Raw genomic sequence first — 16,696 nt, forward strand, 5'->3', positions numbered from 1 at the left:
CCATGATAACAAAGCCCAAGTAGACCCCACCGAAATCGTGACAAATGTATTTAATTCATTAATTAATTAATTGTGTTGTATTTTTGCTCAATTAAATGCAGTCTTGGTAAGTATAAGCAACTTCTTTCAAAAACATTTTGAAAAAATCTTTCCAACCCCAAACTTTTGAACGATAGTTTCATTCCTTTCTTTTTTCTTTTAGGACAAAAGTGTAACAGCAAAAGCAGGCTCACAGCTGAAGCTGCATGTGCAGCTGCACGGCATTGTTTATGAGCAAGTATGCATGCTGTAACCTGTATGGTTATGGTAGCCGAAATAAATGTGCAAGCAGTGTGAAATAATAGTGGCCTAATAGTGGGTTCCTCTACAAAAGAGCCAGAGCCACATTTAGGAAGACAGTATGAGTGTGTATGTGTAAGAGTGAGATGAGTACTGTGAGAATGGAGCATCCTGCTGCTATCACCCTGGGGTCCGACACAAAAGAGCCAAACTAGATTAAAGGCTTTAGAGGTAATTCTGCCTGCTAATTTCAACACACTCAAATGAATGTGAGCGTGTTGATAAAGCAAGTCCATTTTAAATTTCATATATATCAACTAAATGAAAATGAGCGAGTGTGACGGATCAAGAAAATGGACTGAATCCCAGTGATAACTCTCTCTTACACACACAAACAGCTGAGATCATACTAAAGGACATATTCTGCAATACCCTATCATGTTGTGAATAGCATTATCTAGCACACTTGTAGATGTCACCCTGCTTAATGAGCTGATTTAAGTCCTTTTCTTCTTGTGGCATCACTACAAATTTCTCTGTACTATTTCCTGATTGCTATTTCTGGCTACTAAGTGCCACTGTCTCAAAAAAAGAAAGCTAATAGTGTCATGTTATTGTCAGAGTGAGAAAAAAAGGCTATAGAAAGAAGCATGCCTCTAACACCTGACTTTCAAATCTTATACATTGTTTTCTTTCTCTCCTGTCTCTCTGCAACTCAGTTGCTCTTGTCATTTGTTTGGGATTCTTCCCTGTCTCTTTTAGCTGGTCTCTGGCCTGTTATTATGTTACCTGAGAGCAGCTCACCTAATTGGACGTCGCTGATTATGTAACGGCTGATGGACTAAGGCCAGAGATAGTCATTTGGCTGCACTTTTCCTGGTGACCATCTTAGAGGTGTTTCTAATGCTTCTGGGAGACACAGAAACACTGAGAGGTCTTGAGCTTTGATCCCTCCTCTACAGAAAGCTGCAGGGAGATGCTTCTTGAGAGCTGGAGAGACGATGAGAAATATAGACAGGAGAGAATGAGAGAAAGCCTACATACGCTGAAAAATATAAGTAAACTTATTGGAAATGACTAGTCGCACTGTAATTACTGTAATGAGAAAATATTATTATTGTTATTATTAATATGTTATAATTATATTTTTTTATTGTAAAGAATGTGTAAAGTATAATTATAATTATTGTAGTTGCTGGGAATTTGTAGGGCATTTAATTTACTACTTTAGCAAAATGATTTTAATTGAATTACTGTAATGGGAATGAGATTTTTTTGGCATTATATATAAATTAAATATTGTAATTATATATTATATAATATACAATACAAATAATAATAAATTTTCTGATTATTATTATTAAGTAAAGTTAAGTTAAAGTTTAAGTTATGTTAATTATAACCTCCATTCACCTCAATTTACAAAACACAAAACAAGCCAGAATATCTGTGGTTGGAATGGCCATTATATTACATATGGCAGAAACAATGTTCAAAACACTGTATATTGCCCATCCCTAAAAATTAAGATAAACATAAAAATAAAAACAACTTCTTTTTGCCATGTGCAGGAAATGTTGAAACGAAATAAATATATAACATTTAAGATGCCTTTTGATTGCAGTTGATTAAAATAATCAGCAAGTAAACAGGCAACATCAGGTCAAAGCCTCAGATGTCCAGCTGTGTCTGCATGAGTGACTTTGAAACAAACCATTCTTCACAGGCAGAGATAAAACGCTTGAAAGGTTGTAGTCCAATCACTCAGGAGAGGGTTATGACAGCCGTGCTCACTCCAGGGTTTCTTAAGGACTTCATTACCCATTAGTCATCAGTGTGACGGCCCCTGAAGCAGCGGTGGTCTTGTGGAACGTTGTGGCACATGTTGACGGAGTGCTGAGAGAGTGTGTGGAAGTGTTTTAATCCCTGGCCACTCTGGTGGGCCGTCACTGCATCGACCAGGGCGTTAGCGTCTGACAGGCTGATTAATAAGGAAAGAATGTGAGGGACCACACTGTCTTCCAACTACTCACACCCTGCTGTGATAAAACACGAAATCACAAATACTTCAAACCGCAAGATGAGGATTGGAGGGGAAGTGCTGTCTGGGCACACAACTTCTCAATAGATCAAAAACAGAAACACAAATTCGGCCAGTCTTAAGCAAGTGAACATGACACTAAGGCAACAAAACCAAAAGATACTGAGAGAAAGCCATTTAAAATCATCATTACCATTTACACCTAGTAGTGGGATGCATCTCAAACATGCATCTCAGACATTCTTCAATTTATTGGTATTGTATATGTATACTTTCCTTTAAAAATACAGTTGTGGCCAAAATTATTAGAACACTAGTATATTCACCAGCTAAAAAAAATGTTTTTTTTTAGCTAAAAAGGTTTTCATCCAGTCTGTCTGGAATGACATGAAGAAACAGAACAAACTGAGACAGGCTAAATCTAGAAGAACTGTGGCAACATCTCCAAGATGCTTCAAGAAACCAACCTGCAAAGCTACAGTACTGTTAAAAGTTTTAGGCACTTGTGTAAAAATGCTGTAAAATGAGGATGCTGTCAAAAATAATGTCATAAATAGATTTTCTTTATCAATTAACTTCTATTAACTAAATTAAATCAACACCATTGTTGTGACCATCCTTTGCGTTTAAAGCAGCTTTAGGTGCACTTGTGCATAGTTTTTCAGGTAGCTTTGCAGGTAGGTTTCTTGAAGCATCTTGGAAACGTTGCCATAATTCTTCTGGATTTAGTCTATCTCAGTTTGTTCTGTTTTTTCATGTGATTCCAGATAGTCTGGATGATGATCAGATCAGATCTCTGTGTGGAACACTGGCTGCTGTCAAACAAAAATCTCACTGGATTATTACAATTAATGGCAAAATGAATGTTTGATAAAGTAAACTGATATTTCCTACTGACACACTAGAGCAAAATATAGAAATAACTGACTTAAAACCATTTTTAGCTGGTGAAAATATTAGTGTTCTAATAATTTTGGCCACCACTGTAATTCAATATAATATAGTATAAAAACCTATATTCCATCTCTAGTGAATGAAGTTGTTCGTGTTTGCTGCAGTAATCTGGAATACACATGGAGTGATTGGCAGAACCTCATACTTGATTTCACGGTGATCTGGAAAACAGTGGAAATGTATTTGTTTATACATGTGGGATATCTTGGCGGTTAGACGCCCGATTACTCTTAGCGAAATGAAAGCACTTGCTCGATTTCACGGGTGTAGGCCATCACCAGTGGCTGAATCCTCTCGCAATCGTGGCACAAGCTCGGATAGAGAGAGAGAGACAGAAAAACAAATCATGGAGTGAGTGAAACTGCTTCAACCGTGGCTCATTTCATTATAACCTGTGGCTGACGTACATAAACAGTATGTCCATGAATATAATGTGGACTAAACATGTTTTTTTGCTGCTGCAAATGAAAATTAGGCCTCCATTCCCTTTCTCTCTTTAAAGGACACCGGTGTCGTCTGGATGAGAGATCACGTCCTAGTTGCCTGACCTGAATAACACACATATACACAATTAGCAGTGCTTGAAAAGAGCCGAGGCAGATGAGGCAGAGAGAAATAGTGGCGTAAACGAGACTGAGTGGATGCCTCTAATAATGGGCTGTGCGTTTCTCGTCCATTAAGCCTGCGCTTCTCAATTGGAGGGCATGGGGGACGGCGGAGCAGCGTCCACTGAAGTGTTCATCAGTCTTCGGTGATCTAATTAACATAAGATACGCCATCCCACGGCTGTACCGAAGGTAAACGCAACAACCGGGCAGAACGAAACCCTCTAATCACATCGCTGCTCAAATGTTTGCTATCAGATCTCTGATAAACTTCTCCTACAAGGTATGATGGGGCAATTACAGTCACAACACTTGGCTGAATTAACAAATAATAGAGAAGCAGCCATTGATTAGATTAAAATTACCATCTGTTAACAATGAGAAGACACCGATCGGCGGTAAATTGGAACAAAGGCTCAGCGCTCAGCTCGGATATATAAATCCATCTGTCTATCTATAATCATAGCACATGAACACACTCCACAGTCGGTGATGTGTGCAGGTGTGTATGGCAAACAAGGGAGGTGATCCGCTCTCGACAATCAAGGGTGGTGATCACATCGGTAAGCACAAGCAGCCATGCCGAACCCCAGGCGCTCTGGGACGGAGAACGCAAGGACTGGGTTGTGTGAAATTACACTTTTCAATCTATCCTCTTTCTCTTATATCATACACCATCATGCAGCGCGCTACATGAAAAATGGGAAAGAGGCTGTGCAAATTTCAACACGGTCTTCTGTTCTGCTGGCTTCTGCTGTTGTGGTTAGTTTGGGGGCGTAAATGGTTTGACTCAGGAGGTTTTAAAGCCCTGTAATGACAATCTACACCAGAGAAAAGCATTTAGTGTGATTTAAATATGCTCTCCACAGGCTGAGCTGTGGCAGAGGTGAAGACTTTTACAGAAAAAATGTTCATTTTAACTAAAAGCGGAAAAAAGAACTTCTGATGCATCCTTGATCAAAATATGAATGTAATGAGATTCAAAGAGAGCCAAGGGTGAATTCCAGAGGTGAAATACATAAATAACAGTTCATTATTATGGGCCTAGTGCGAGTGCTAGTCCAAAAATCAGAGAGCAAAAAAGGCCTGCCAGTCTATTATTCACCATGTCCTCAAAATCAACCATCAATTCGAAGAACAAAGGTGAATCACTGCCTGAAAAATCTGGGTAACCTATGACAGCCTTGTCTGTATTTTGTCTGGAAGGAGCAGAGACAAGAAACAGCATTTTAGTATTCCCTTCATTCTTCAAAAAAATGCTAAATCCTCCTATTCTTTTCCCTCCGAGCTGCTTTGAGGTTGACCTTGAATCGGTGAGTCATATGCGCAGGGAGTGCGAATGGCACAGTCGTCGGGGGGCAGAGGTGCGAAAGAGGCAGGGAGTTCGGTGTGAGGCCTCTCTGATGCTGCATTAGGGATGCAGTTCCACATCCTGCAAAACCAAAGGGAAATAAAAGGCAGGAAGGCTATTCAATAGCAACCAATTTAGAGGCCTCCAGGAGAGCCAGAGTACGGGACGAGTCTTAAAAACCCTGCCCCCTCGGAAATCCATCTTGGTGTGGCCATCTAATAAACAATTCCATTACCTGGCTTCGCCAGGTGAAATTAAATGTCATGGTTAAGTGTGACATGGAGAGGGGGGAAATCGGCACAACTCTGCAGAAATTTCATAGCAGTCATTATCTGTGAGGGTCCACGCCGGAGCCAGGAGGCACAGGTGAGGGGGTTTCTCGCTTTCTGATTGATAACAAGGTCTTCACCGGCGTTTCACGACTACAAGCGACTGTAAAGCCTTACGGTTGAGTCCTGAATATTTTGATCATCTACTGTTAGGGCATTCAAGCCAAAAGTGATATAAATTGCTGGAGGTCACCAAGCCTCAGTGTGTTGCTAGTAAGCTCTCCAGCAGCATCGGGACGCAGATCACCAACAAAAAAAGATGCTTTGAAATAGAAAAAAATTAGTTTACATTAAATTTACCTCATCAAAAAAACACTACACACAGTCAAATAAAGTTCCGCTTAGCCAACTTCGCTGCAGCAACAATGCTCTTCATGTCACCTCAGAGGCTCAATTTACAAAACATTCTTAAGATAAATAAAGCTTCTTCACCATTGTTTTCTTATTATTTTCTATTTTAAGAAGGAATGTATGTATATATACACATGCATTCCTTCTTATACTTAATGGTAATTGGTAATTACTGAATTGTTCAGCTTTTAAGATTAACCTGCTACCAGTGTTGTAGTATTGAATTTGTTAGCAAACACATGAGCAAGCTAGAATATAGTTAGACAGTTTCAAAGAGTAAATTGATATCTATATTTAAATTTAATCATTTAGCACACACTTTTATCCAAAGCGACTTGCAAACGAGGACAATAGAAGCAATCAAACCTACAAAAGAGCAACAATACGTAAGTGCTGTGACAAGTAGTCTAACGCAGTACAAATAGTAGGGTTGGGTTTTGACACAAACTTCACGATTCGATTCGATTATCATTCACAAGCTTGCGATTTCATTTGATTACCGATTCGATTCAATAAAACTCATCTTTGATCATTTATAATTAATAAATTTAATTTTATCCAAAGCAACTTACTATACAGGCTATACATTTTTTACCAGTATGTGTTCCCTGGGAATCGAACCCACAACCTTTTGCGCTGCTAACGCAATGCTCTACCACTGAGCCACAGGAACACAAAATTAAATCAAAATGACATATTTAAATGTTTTTTCTTGTGAAAATAATTCTCTCACGCCGTAAAATAGCTTGAATGTAACTCTACACCCTTGCCTCATTTACTATACGCGGATCTATGAATACGCAAATTAGCCCCGCCTTCACTCAGTCACACACCAGCCAGCCATGAGCCAGCGCCTCCTGATCCAATAAATGAACTGTAGTAAGCACGATACAATGGCAGGTGGAAATATTGGTTTAATTAAGCCATATGTGTTTGAACCAGAAATAAGCTGGTATGCTCAACGTAAGGAGACTGATGGCTAACTTCGTGAGGTAACATTATCTGTTTGTGCTGGTTCATACATGGATAATGACTGATAAAACTGTTTTTACTAGCGGACAACTACAGTGGATACTGTAGCATTCGTTAAAGTTACTTACTTGACGATGTTGTGTCCTCAAAATGCCTTGAAGACTCAAATACAGCCAAGTTTATGATTCCAAATCGCACCCGCGATCATACGCGTGTGACGTGCGGATGTCAGTGTGGGAGAGGTGTATCTGACTACTTTTACACTGCTGCCGCGGGTTATTTTTCAAGTTAGCGGTTCTAAATACAAATAAATAAGCGCTAACAGCACATGCCATCGTGAAAATAGGGGGAAATATTAACAGTTAGAAAAACATCTACAGAAAAAATATAACTGTTACCGGATTAACCAGGCTGCCTTCTCACTAGACCCTCTGCTTTGCAGCACAGTTAATGATATGCTAAGGATAGGATCCCTTGACGCCATTGGTTATTGAAATTTGTGACGTAGCAAAAAAAAGGCTGTTTCAATCTGCATTTCTGTGACTGCCTTTGGGAAACTACAGTTTTAAGGAGAAAATACTCAGCAATGGTGTTGATAAATGGATTGGCACATGGTTTGTCTAAAAGCATATTAAAAACACCACATAGACAAATAAACAACAAAAAACTTGATTTTCACCACGGGGACTTTAATGAAGTTACAATTACATAATATTTCTACTTCAATTCATTTTTTTTTATATAAACATAATGGTGGCTGTCATAAAAACTTGATGATTTATTCAAACATAAATTAAACATTGAAGAACAGTAAAATTTATAATGAATATGTTATTTGGTGCATATATTGAACAAAATGCCCCTCTCTACAGTTTATTTTTCTAGCTGATTAATGAGTTTATGGTTACCGAATATGTTTTTTCTGAGGTAAATGTGACCTAAAGCGATCTGTCACTCCACATTAAACGGCGCCAAAACGGTATTTATTGTTTGAATACTGCAATACAATGGACAGAATTTGAAATCTGAGACTTTATGTTTCATATTAAAAGTAACAAAGCACAATGCTTATTGCGATATATTGGTTGGGAAGTGCCCTTCAATGTTCCGTCCATTAACTGAAAACAGGCTAGACTTTTTTGTTTCGCAAAAATGTGAATCGATTAAAATAGAGATATCTCTATTTTTTACCCAGCCCTAACAAATAGCAAGTTTTTTTTTTTTAAATAAGTTAGAATAGACATAGAATAGAGAGCTTGTGTTAAGTGTTACATTATTAAATTAAATTAATTTTATACTTTTCTGAATCCAGCCCCAAATTGCCAATTCTTCTTGAAAACCAATGACCTCCAGTCACTTTGTGAATCGCTGTCAGCGTGAATGCTCTTTAAGATTGTGATGTTTTAGCAGGCTTGTTCCTGTCATTGTATATCAGTTAAACTGGGTTGCACAGAAACCATACGCTTTGGAAGGAGCTGAGTCTGTAGTAACTCACCAGATTATTATGATTGACAGCCTCTTTCAAGAGCTGCAGCAATGTGCGCCAAATCAAAATTATCCAGACACTTACACAGCCTCTATATTTTCACCAAAATGCTTTCATGTACCTGCTTGAGAGGTGTTAAGACATCAAACTGCGCGCAGACAGATGTTTTAAAAACTGCATTGATGTATCACCTATAGTGGACTGAAAGCTTAAAGAGCATAATCACCTGCACAAGCTGCAAGTGCTGGTTTTCATAGAGCTTCCTATTTCAGACGACCCACTCGATCATGCTGAAAAGCTTGTTGTTTGAGTCAGGTTCAGTCGTGTTACCTAACAGCACGATACTGTAAGTCCAGACTAAATCAGCGAAGCTCCAAAGGACTGCAGTGCAGAAGTTGCAGTGATTGATGATGGGCCTCTGAGGCTGACAAACTTCAGCCCTCTGGCAAAAACATAGGAAGTATCAGAAGTTCTCCCCTCTGCCATCTTCACACAAAAAGATACCTTTGAGCATTCTGTTTTTATTTACTGAAACATTATCTGTAAAGGACTCTTCTGAGACAGCGAAAGATCACAGCATTTCCCAACAACTTCTGATGTGTGACTCTATGGATGGCAGGTTTGCCGAAGATTTCAGTTAGTTTGTCCCTCCACTTACGCCAGCCCTGTCCTCTTTCAAAAGCATCAACACTTAACCTCAACAAGCTTCACTTATTCTTTAAAATCAATCTCCCTTCTTCCTCAGATGGGTCAAAATTGGTGTCACGGGGGAGAGGTGTGATTAAGCACTGAATTTCTGTAATGTCTGTGCTCCCTCGAAATAAACTAAAAATGAGCGTTGTGCTCCTGAAAAATATCTGTGCTAGCAGAACGTCTTTCTATCCATTGAGAAGCAACATAATACGACAGTAAAAAATTCCCCCATAAAGCAAAAACAAAATGGGCTTTCACTAAATAAGTAGTGTTTTGAAAAGCCATCTTGTTATATCTGTATTTGTCAGATTTTTTATCAAAACTTGCTATGACAACTGCTCCACAATGTAGAACAAACTGCACAGTTCGTGTGAATGAGTGATGTTTCTCTGTAAGTGGTCCTGCCCTTCTCAACAGCAGCACTCTGATCAGGCCGTCTGTGTTTGGTCCATGCCAGCTTTAACATTTGTCTGTCTTCATCCAACTGTGCCAGCAATTTGGCCTCGTGCTGGGCTCTCTAAAAATGGCTTTTAATAACCGTCTGAATGGCACAAATATAAACAGATGCTGTTGTCTTCTCATGGCCACCCTGCCAATCAGATTCAGTCTGAGAGGGTGCATGAAGCTAATTATCGAAAAACTAAAAGCAGCTATGCATTTCTTTGATTGAGATTTAATAAAGGAGAACAAGACAACATCCTCTCATGCTCTCCGTCTCCCAGCTTGGCTTTTAGTGCCAGGAGTGGGAACAAATTATTATTTAATTTATTTTATTCAAAAGATTGGTCAATAATGCTATTTAAAAAAAATCTAAAAATGTATTAAAAACATGTATTATTCAAAATATATACAATAAATATATATATGTGTTTATATAAATATATATGTGGCAGAAATGAATATTAAAATATTGTTTATTGTCCATCCCTACAAATTAAGCAGACAAGCTGACTGAATAATTGAATATGAACAATATGTGAGATAGAGCGTGTTGAGCAATCACTACATAAGCAGGAAGATCCTGACTTCAAAGGTAGAATGCTATTAACCAACCTCTGTGTGAGCAGCCTTGTTTCAAGGTCTTCATGCCAGTTCATGTAATGATAAAAACACAATCTTTCATTGAATTAACTGGCCTTGTATACCTTGATCCGGAGCAACACTGTGTTTTCAATCTGACCTTGGACAAGAGGCCTTCAGCGGTACTGAAGCTCACACAATACTGGAACCCTCAAAAATAGAAATTAATTTTGCAGTTCAAATACTTTGCATTAGCATGCTTGATCCGTTTTCTGTCCAAATCTCAATGGTCAAACCCTTTGATCTGCAAAAACAGTTCTTCTTAACACTGTTTGAAAATGTAGCCATCTATCAGACATCTCAAAGTTCTATATTGATTTTACAAAACAAGGCACTTATTTTGATTCATATTCTGATCACTTATTCTGATTTAGACCTAGTTTCGGCAAACCAGAACAATCAAACCAATAAATTATTCTCAGATTAGCACTGAAACAGAGTGAAGAGAAAGGCATCAGTAAATAAAATAAAGGCAAAAAGAAAAATTACAATTAGAGACATATCCCAGTCGAAGAGGAAGAAGTGTGAATGTGAGAAGTGGAAGACCAAACATTAATAGGGCAGACAATAAGACAACAGACTGAATGAACGCTTACGGCTGGGACACACCAAGCCGACTGTCGGACGACTGTCTGTTGGGCTAGTTTTTTTGGTGTGTTCCACACGTCGTCTTAGTTTGCCCAATTCAACATGTTGAATCGGTGTTGGGCCCGTCGGCGAGAGCGAGAATTCTGATTGGATGCTCAGTTTAGCGAACGAGCCAGTGCCCAAGAATTAAAATGAAAGTGATAAAAACTAGCAAGTAAATGAAGGCGGCACAGTTCTAATGTTACGTGATCTTACTCAAGCATTCCAATATGCGAATGTTTTCATAACAACATGAGCTGCTTAAAATGAAGAAAGTTATCAACATAACTGATATTCAAAATAGTAAGCAAGCATTTTGTATATCTGTGTGTATCTCGTATATCCTTGTTTCAGTTTCTCCTTTTGAATGACAAATATATTCTATTGATAGCTGCTGATATTAGGGTTGGGTATTGTTTGAATTTGATCAATTCTGATTCCGATTCTGCTTATCGATTCCAATTATTTTCGATTCCCAGTTTCGATTCCAATGTTAAATAAAAAATGATATCAAACATTTACTCCGTCTCTTTTTGCAAAACATTTTGCACTATACGTCGGAGCACTAACCACGAGGCTATCGATGCTGACACCTTTAAGCCTTTCTATCTATTTTTTCTTTATGACAGTAATTAAGGACAACAAATTGCCAAGTGTCTTTTGTCCAAATGTAAATTTCAAACTTGTAATGCAAAGACTTCAAAAACTGTATCTATTTTAGTTTGGGAATGCTATTGGGGGTGGGGGGTTGGGGTGTTAACCAGTTAAATCTTGTCAGAATGATCATATTTACGAGATGAGCACAAACAAGTTGTCACTTTTCAAGCTGGGGGCATGCCAATTAATCAATCATGGTGGAAATAAATTGGTATTGGCCATAATTAAGTTTAAATTGTAACTGCTGATTGTATAATTCAGGATGTAAACATTCTGTACACTGTTCATAAGGAATAGCTTAAACTGGCTATAAAGCTTGCCAGAAAATACAATTAATTTAACCAGTTTATAAGACAACAGGCTAAAGTGACAAAACTACATTTCCGGGCTCCAATAACTGACACCAATCTTTTGAATGGCAGTGTACATATCAGCATAATACTAAGATACATACAAGTATTGTACCAAGATCACACTTATTGCACAAACTTTGCTCTTCATTGTGTCCAACTAGCACTAAAAACAATTCACTGAGCAAAATCCTATTAAAAAAATCATAAACTTAGCAGGAGGAATGGAAGGTGTCATACACACAAAGCCCCTTGTAAACCCAGTGCTGACAGAAAGGACACGTCGGTTGTGTCACGATGGGGCCAGTTTGACATTTAATGACTTGTCTGCCCACAGCTGGAGAGAGCTTGCACAACACCAGAGCAGCCACTGATTCGCTCTGGTCATAAACACTCATCACGCTACTGACAGGTAATGAGGGGGAAATCAGGCACCCGCAGGTACAAGGAGAAGACGAGGATGGATGCAGCTGCATTTGGTCTGTGGACAGAATGACCAGTGGGAAAGCATCTGCCGTGAAAGGTGAGATGGATCTATCCTTGAATTTAACTATGACTCTGAAAGTGTGAAATATCTGTCCACTCTAATCTCTCTCACGCTCACACAAATGAGCATGGACACGTGTGCACGCGTGCATTCATCAAGACCCCCGCTGACCTCGGAAAAAGGTTGCGGGTGTAAACATCATGACAATGATGTGAGCTCTTAAATTGATGTGCTTGGGGAAAAAAAAGAGCCTTTGACATTTAAAGACAAGCTAATGAAGTTAGTCAGAGGCCCCCTCCATAATGGCTGGTACACGGCTGGCCTGTGGGTAAGATGTGAGAAATGAGTGCACTTCAAATGGCAAATGAGGAAACGTCAATGAATGACTCATTGGACCGGTGTTGTGTGTTAAAAGACAGAGCAGGAAAAAAAAAAAAAAGAAAGGAGAGAGAAATGGAAAGAGCAAGCAAAAAGCAAACTGACCTTTGGCTTCTGTTCCAGCAAGCAGGGCATGCAGTAAAAGAGAGAGAAAGAGAGAGGGATTGTTGGTTAGAAGCTGGTAGCCATATGGACTGACATGCTTTATACTGAAATAAAAACTCTTGAGCTGGAAGCTAAGTGAGTTAGCCAGTTGTCCGTCTGCAGCGTGTAATTCAGTTAAAAGGCTATTAAAAAGCTCTAATTTACCCCCGTAGACAGTGCAGGGCAGATATATATAAAAGCTGGGACTAGAAAAGCCGCCCTGGTGCCGTTTGTCGAACTAAGGTTACGGAACAGGACAAAAGACGTGGCATGGCTTATATATAGCGCCAAACAATTTCTGATTACATATGTTGCAAGAAATTATCAGAAACAGCTGAGATGATGTAAGGCAATTTTGTCTGGCATCTTCAGTGTGGCTTCTTGAACAAACACACTCCTTCACCTCTGTACCTGTGCTAAAACAAATGCTCAGAAAACTGTGCTAAGAAAATTACAATTAGACTTAGAGCATCTCTGGGGATGGTATTAAAAAAGCGGGGATCAGGAACTCGCCAGCACTGCGTCATTAGCCTCTCTTTAATTCACGATTACAGTGATAACCTGCAGGCCAAGCTGGACTGATTAACTCGTGCTGACCTGCACTTATTCAAACTGCCACCTGGGAGCCTAAGCAATCAGAAGACAGACAGGAGTCAGTTCAACATGCTACATGCAATCATGGTGTAAAATAAGAGTCTCCTGTGTACAGAAATGATTTGTACTTATCTACACTTTTTAACTATTGCACTTGCATACAATTTTTTTTTTTTTTTTAAGTTTAAAGAGAATCTGAAATTCTGTCATTTACTCAACCTCAAAATGATATTCCATTCCTGAATTACTTAGTTTCTTCAGTGGAACATAAAAGATGATATTTTGAACAATGTTAAAAAAAACAACAGTTTTTGGCCATACAATAAATGTCGATGGGGTACATTTGACATTGATTGTCATTATACAAACAAAACTAATCTATGGGACTTTTTTAGCCTATCTTACCATCTGCCAGATAAACATGGGTCAGAAAAGTACAAGTATTAAAAACCGTTTTATTAATTAAATAAGATGAAAAACTTAAATGATAATTAGAAATGTTGCCTTGGCAACTAACTGAAACAAAATAAGTACTACAATTACTAAAACTAAATAAAATAACAAAATAAATGGAATTAAAATTCAAAAATAGAAAAAAAATTATAATAAAATTAATAAAAAAATGACAAGCACATAAATTACTAAAACTGAAATTACAATTAAACTGAAAATATAAAAATAACAGCTAATTCAAAATATTAATACTATAATAATATATAAATGCTAAAATAAAACAGATTTTGATATTTTCCACTAAAAAAAAAAGAGGTAGATATTGACATACTTGGATATTGCTTGAGTACCTGCTTAAATACAAATCTACAGGATTTAATTTATTTATATTTTCCCAGTTTTATAATTCGCCAAAACTTAAAAAAGTAACTGTACACTTCTGAATAACCTAAGTGGTTTCAGTATCATTCATAAGGGGCTTGTTCAAATCCATAACCTAAAGTGTGAGTAATAGTAACAGTGATGCCACACTTACAAATACAAATGAACAGCCTTTTGTTACCATTAAAGGGGCAGAAGGTGACTTCAAGCCTAAACAAAATGAGCACGGCAGGTATACAAATAATGATGAACATTTCAGATACTGAATTCTTTGTTCAGCGTCTACATGAGGAGATCCCCTGAGGTGTGCTTTACATTTTTGGAGGGTGGAAGAGTCTCCATCTCTGCCTGTGTAGCTCTCCTCGGTGAGATTAACAGTGTTGCACAGAAGGCCGTCTCTCCCACAAATCAGCCTGTTATGAAGACAAAAACTCCCCCTGCAACTAAAATAAACCCGTATTTTTTCCACCCCAAATGACAGTGATAAATAAAAGTGCTACATGAAGAGAAACAGCGATCCAAAAAATGCAAGGAAAACAAGAGACAAACCAAATGTATGCCTCCTGAATGTTTTTATCTGATCAAAGGCTGTTTAAAATGGCGGTCTCATTGTCCCACAGTGAGTATATCACGTCAGACAGCATTGAAGATCTCCATCAGCAAAAGACACCTCAGGGAGCAGAAAATGAGACCGGTGCTTTGGAGGAATGAGCCACAATGAGCACTATCTCAGACCTGTCGGTTTCCCTGAAGAGAATGTTAAAAAGTTCTACCTCTCTGAAGAGGGATGTTTTTCCTCTTCTGTTTGGAATTGATAGTTTCCAACTCTCAATTCACAGAAACACAACTGCCTTCATCAATTATTGAGTTCAGAGCAGAGAAAATAGTGTTCATTTACGCCAGGTCAAGGTCAATCGGCTGAATAAATGTAATACTACAAAGAAAAACCTCCCAAATGAGCATAAAAAGAGATTTAAATGCTCTTCAGGAACATGAACGACTCTCGAAAATCCAAATGTACAACCTTGAAGGTGGGAAACGTTTATAATTTAGATCACTTCCGGATAGGCTTCACGTCTGGTTCCCAAGACAACTGGCGCGGTGTTCATAATATCAGTGCTTTCATTTTATTCGTTTTTATCAGATATTCGGTGCGTACATGAGTGTGCATCATTGTCTTTGTGCATGTGGGTTTAGGGACCCGGCTAGCGCCCTTGTCAATGTGATGTACTGCTTTGATTGGATCACAAACACCCTCTCTATTCATACCAAAGCGTTTGCCGCCTCTGAACCACTATGAGCTATGGGACACGAGTTTAATTCTATTCCTCAGAAAGAGAAGGCCAAGCGGTGGCAACACATCCATAATGCACAGACCATCCTCTCTGCTGGAGACTTTCCCGGTCATGTATTATCTGTGTTTTATGGGAAAATTGCTTTATGAGAGATATGAGATTTAATCGAAGGCAAAAATAAGCTAATGTAGCTTTTCTGTTATATGTTGCGGTCAGCGATAATGTCACAGGACTGCAGTATAGAGAAATAGAAAGCGTGTGTGGGGTTTCAATAAGAAAGATACTACAATGAGAATAACATCCTCCTCCTTTATCTCCCATTTTTCCCCCATCCTTACGTGATAGTTACGTTTCTGATAATTACGTGGCTGACAGGAGAGCATTTTGAAATTAACATGAAACGACACTTGCAAGCAAGTTATACCACATACTTTAATGGAACATACTTGCAGGAAATATGTATTAGGAAAGGGGGAGGAACTTGATGTATCTATTGGGAATTGATCAGTAAAGTGCAATGAGGAGCGATGCGGAGATGATTTTATACTAAAAAATTAATCCATATTTACTAGAGCCTCAATGGCAGTGCTTCATTAACAATTTATTAATACCATAACCTGCATTATTTTAACATTAACCAGCATTATAATAATTTATGAAAATGAAAAGATTGTAGAAAACCTATAACGGTGCCCTAAAAAAACACTTAAAGGGGTCATATGATGCTATTTTAAAGATCATTATTTTGTGTATTTGGTGTAACAGAATATGTTGACATGCTTTAATGTTCAAAAAACACATTATTTTTCAAATACTGTACATTATTGTAGGTCCTCTATGCCCCGCCTCTCTCAAACACGTCGTTTTCAACAAAGCCCCCTCCTTTGACAAGCGTAGTCTGCTCTGATTGGCCAGCTGAACCAGTGCATTGTGATTGGCCGAACACCACAAGCATGCGTGGGAAATGTAACGCCCCTTACCATAATCGCGAGCGTCAGCTTTCAAAGTAAATATCAAGACAGTTAATAATGTCGTTAGTTTTACCATCAGTTCAAGCCCGAAAGGGCAACAGAGTCGCGTGACAGACACAGTGATGATGCAGTACACAAGCCGCGGTTAAGACAGCTGACGCTACTGTGATGTGACGCTGTCTCTCTCTCTCTCACACACACACACGCACGCGCACACA

The 16,696-nt window shown here is 38.5% G+C and overlaps 1 protein-coding gene across 2 annotated transcripts in view; it reads right to left on the bottom strand.

The window, feature by feature from the left end:
- Positions 1 to 16,696, bottom strand: part of LOC107691273 (protein diaphanous homolog 3-like) — a 357,819-nt gene that overhangs the window by 143,651 nt on the left and 197,472 nt on the right. Inside the window, exon 17 of one of the 2 annotated variants that reach the window (XM_016489789.1) lies at positions 12,746 to 12,754. The exons of the other annotated variant lie outside the window; for it this stretch is intronic. Within the exon in view, the coding sequence (XP_016345275.1) occupies positions 12,746 to 12,754 (9 nt within the window). The remainder of the gene's footprint in view (positions 1 to 12,745; positions 12,755 to 16,696) is intronic. 2 annotated transcript variants of the gene reach the window in all.

This window comes from Sinocyclocheilus anshuiensis, unplaced genomic scaffold (genome assembly GCF_001515605.1).
Source record: "Sinocyclocheilus anshuiensis isolate Anshui unplaced genomic scaffold, SAMN03320099.WGS_v1.1 scaffold1154, whole genome shotgun sequence".
NCBI classification, from domain to species: domain Eukaryota; kingdom Metazoa; phylum Chordata; class Actinopteri; order Cypriniformes; family Cyprinidae; genus Sinocyclocheilus; species Sinocyclocheilus anshuiensis.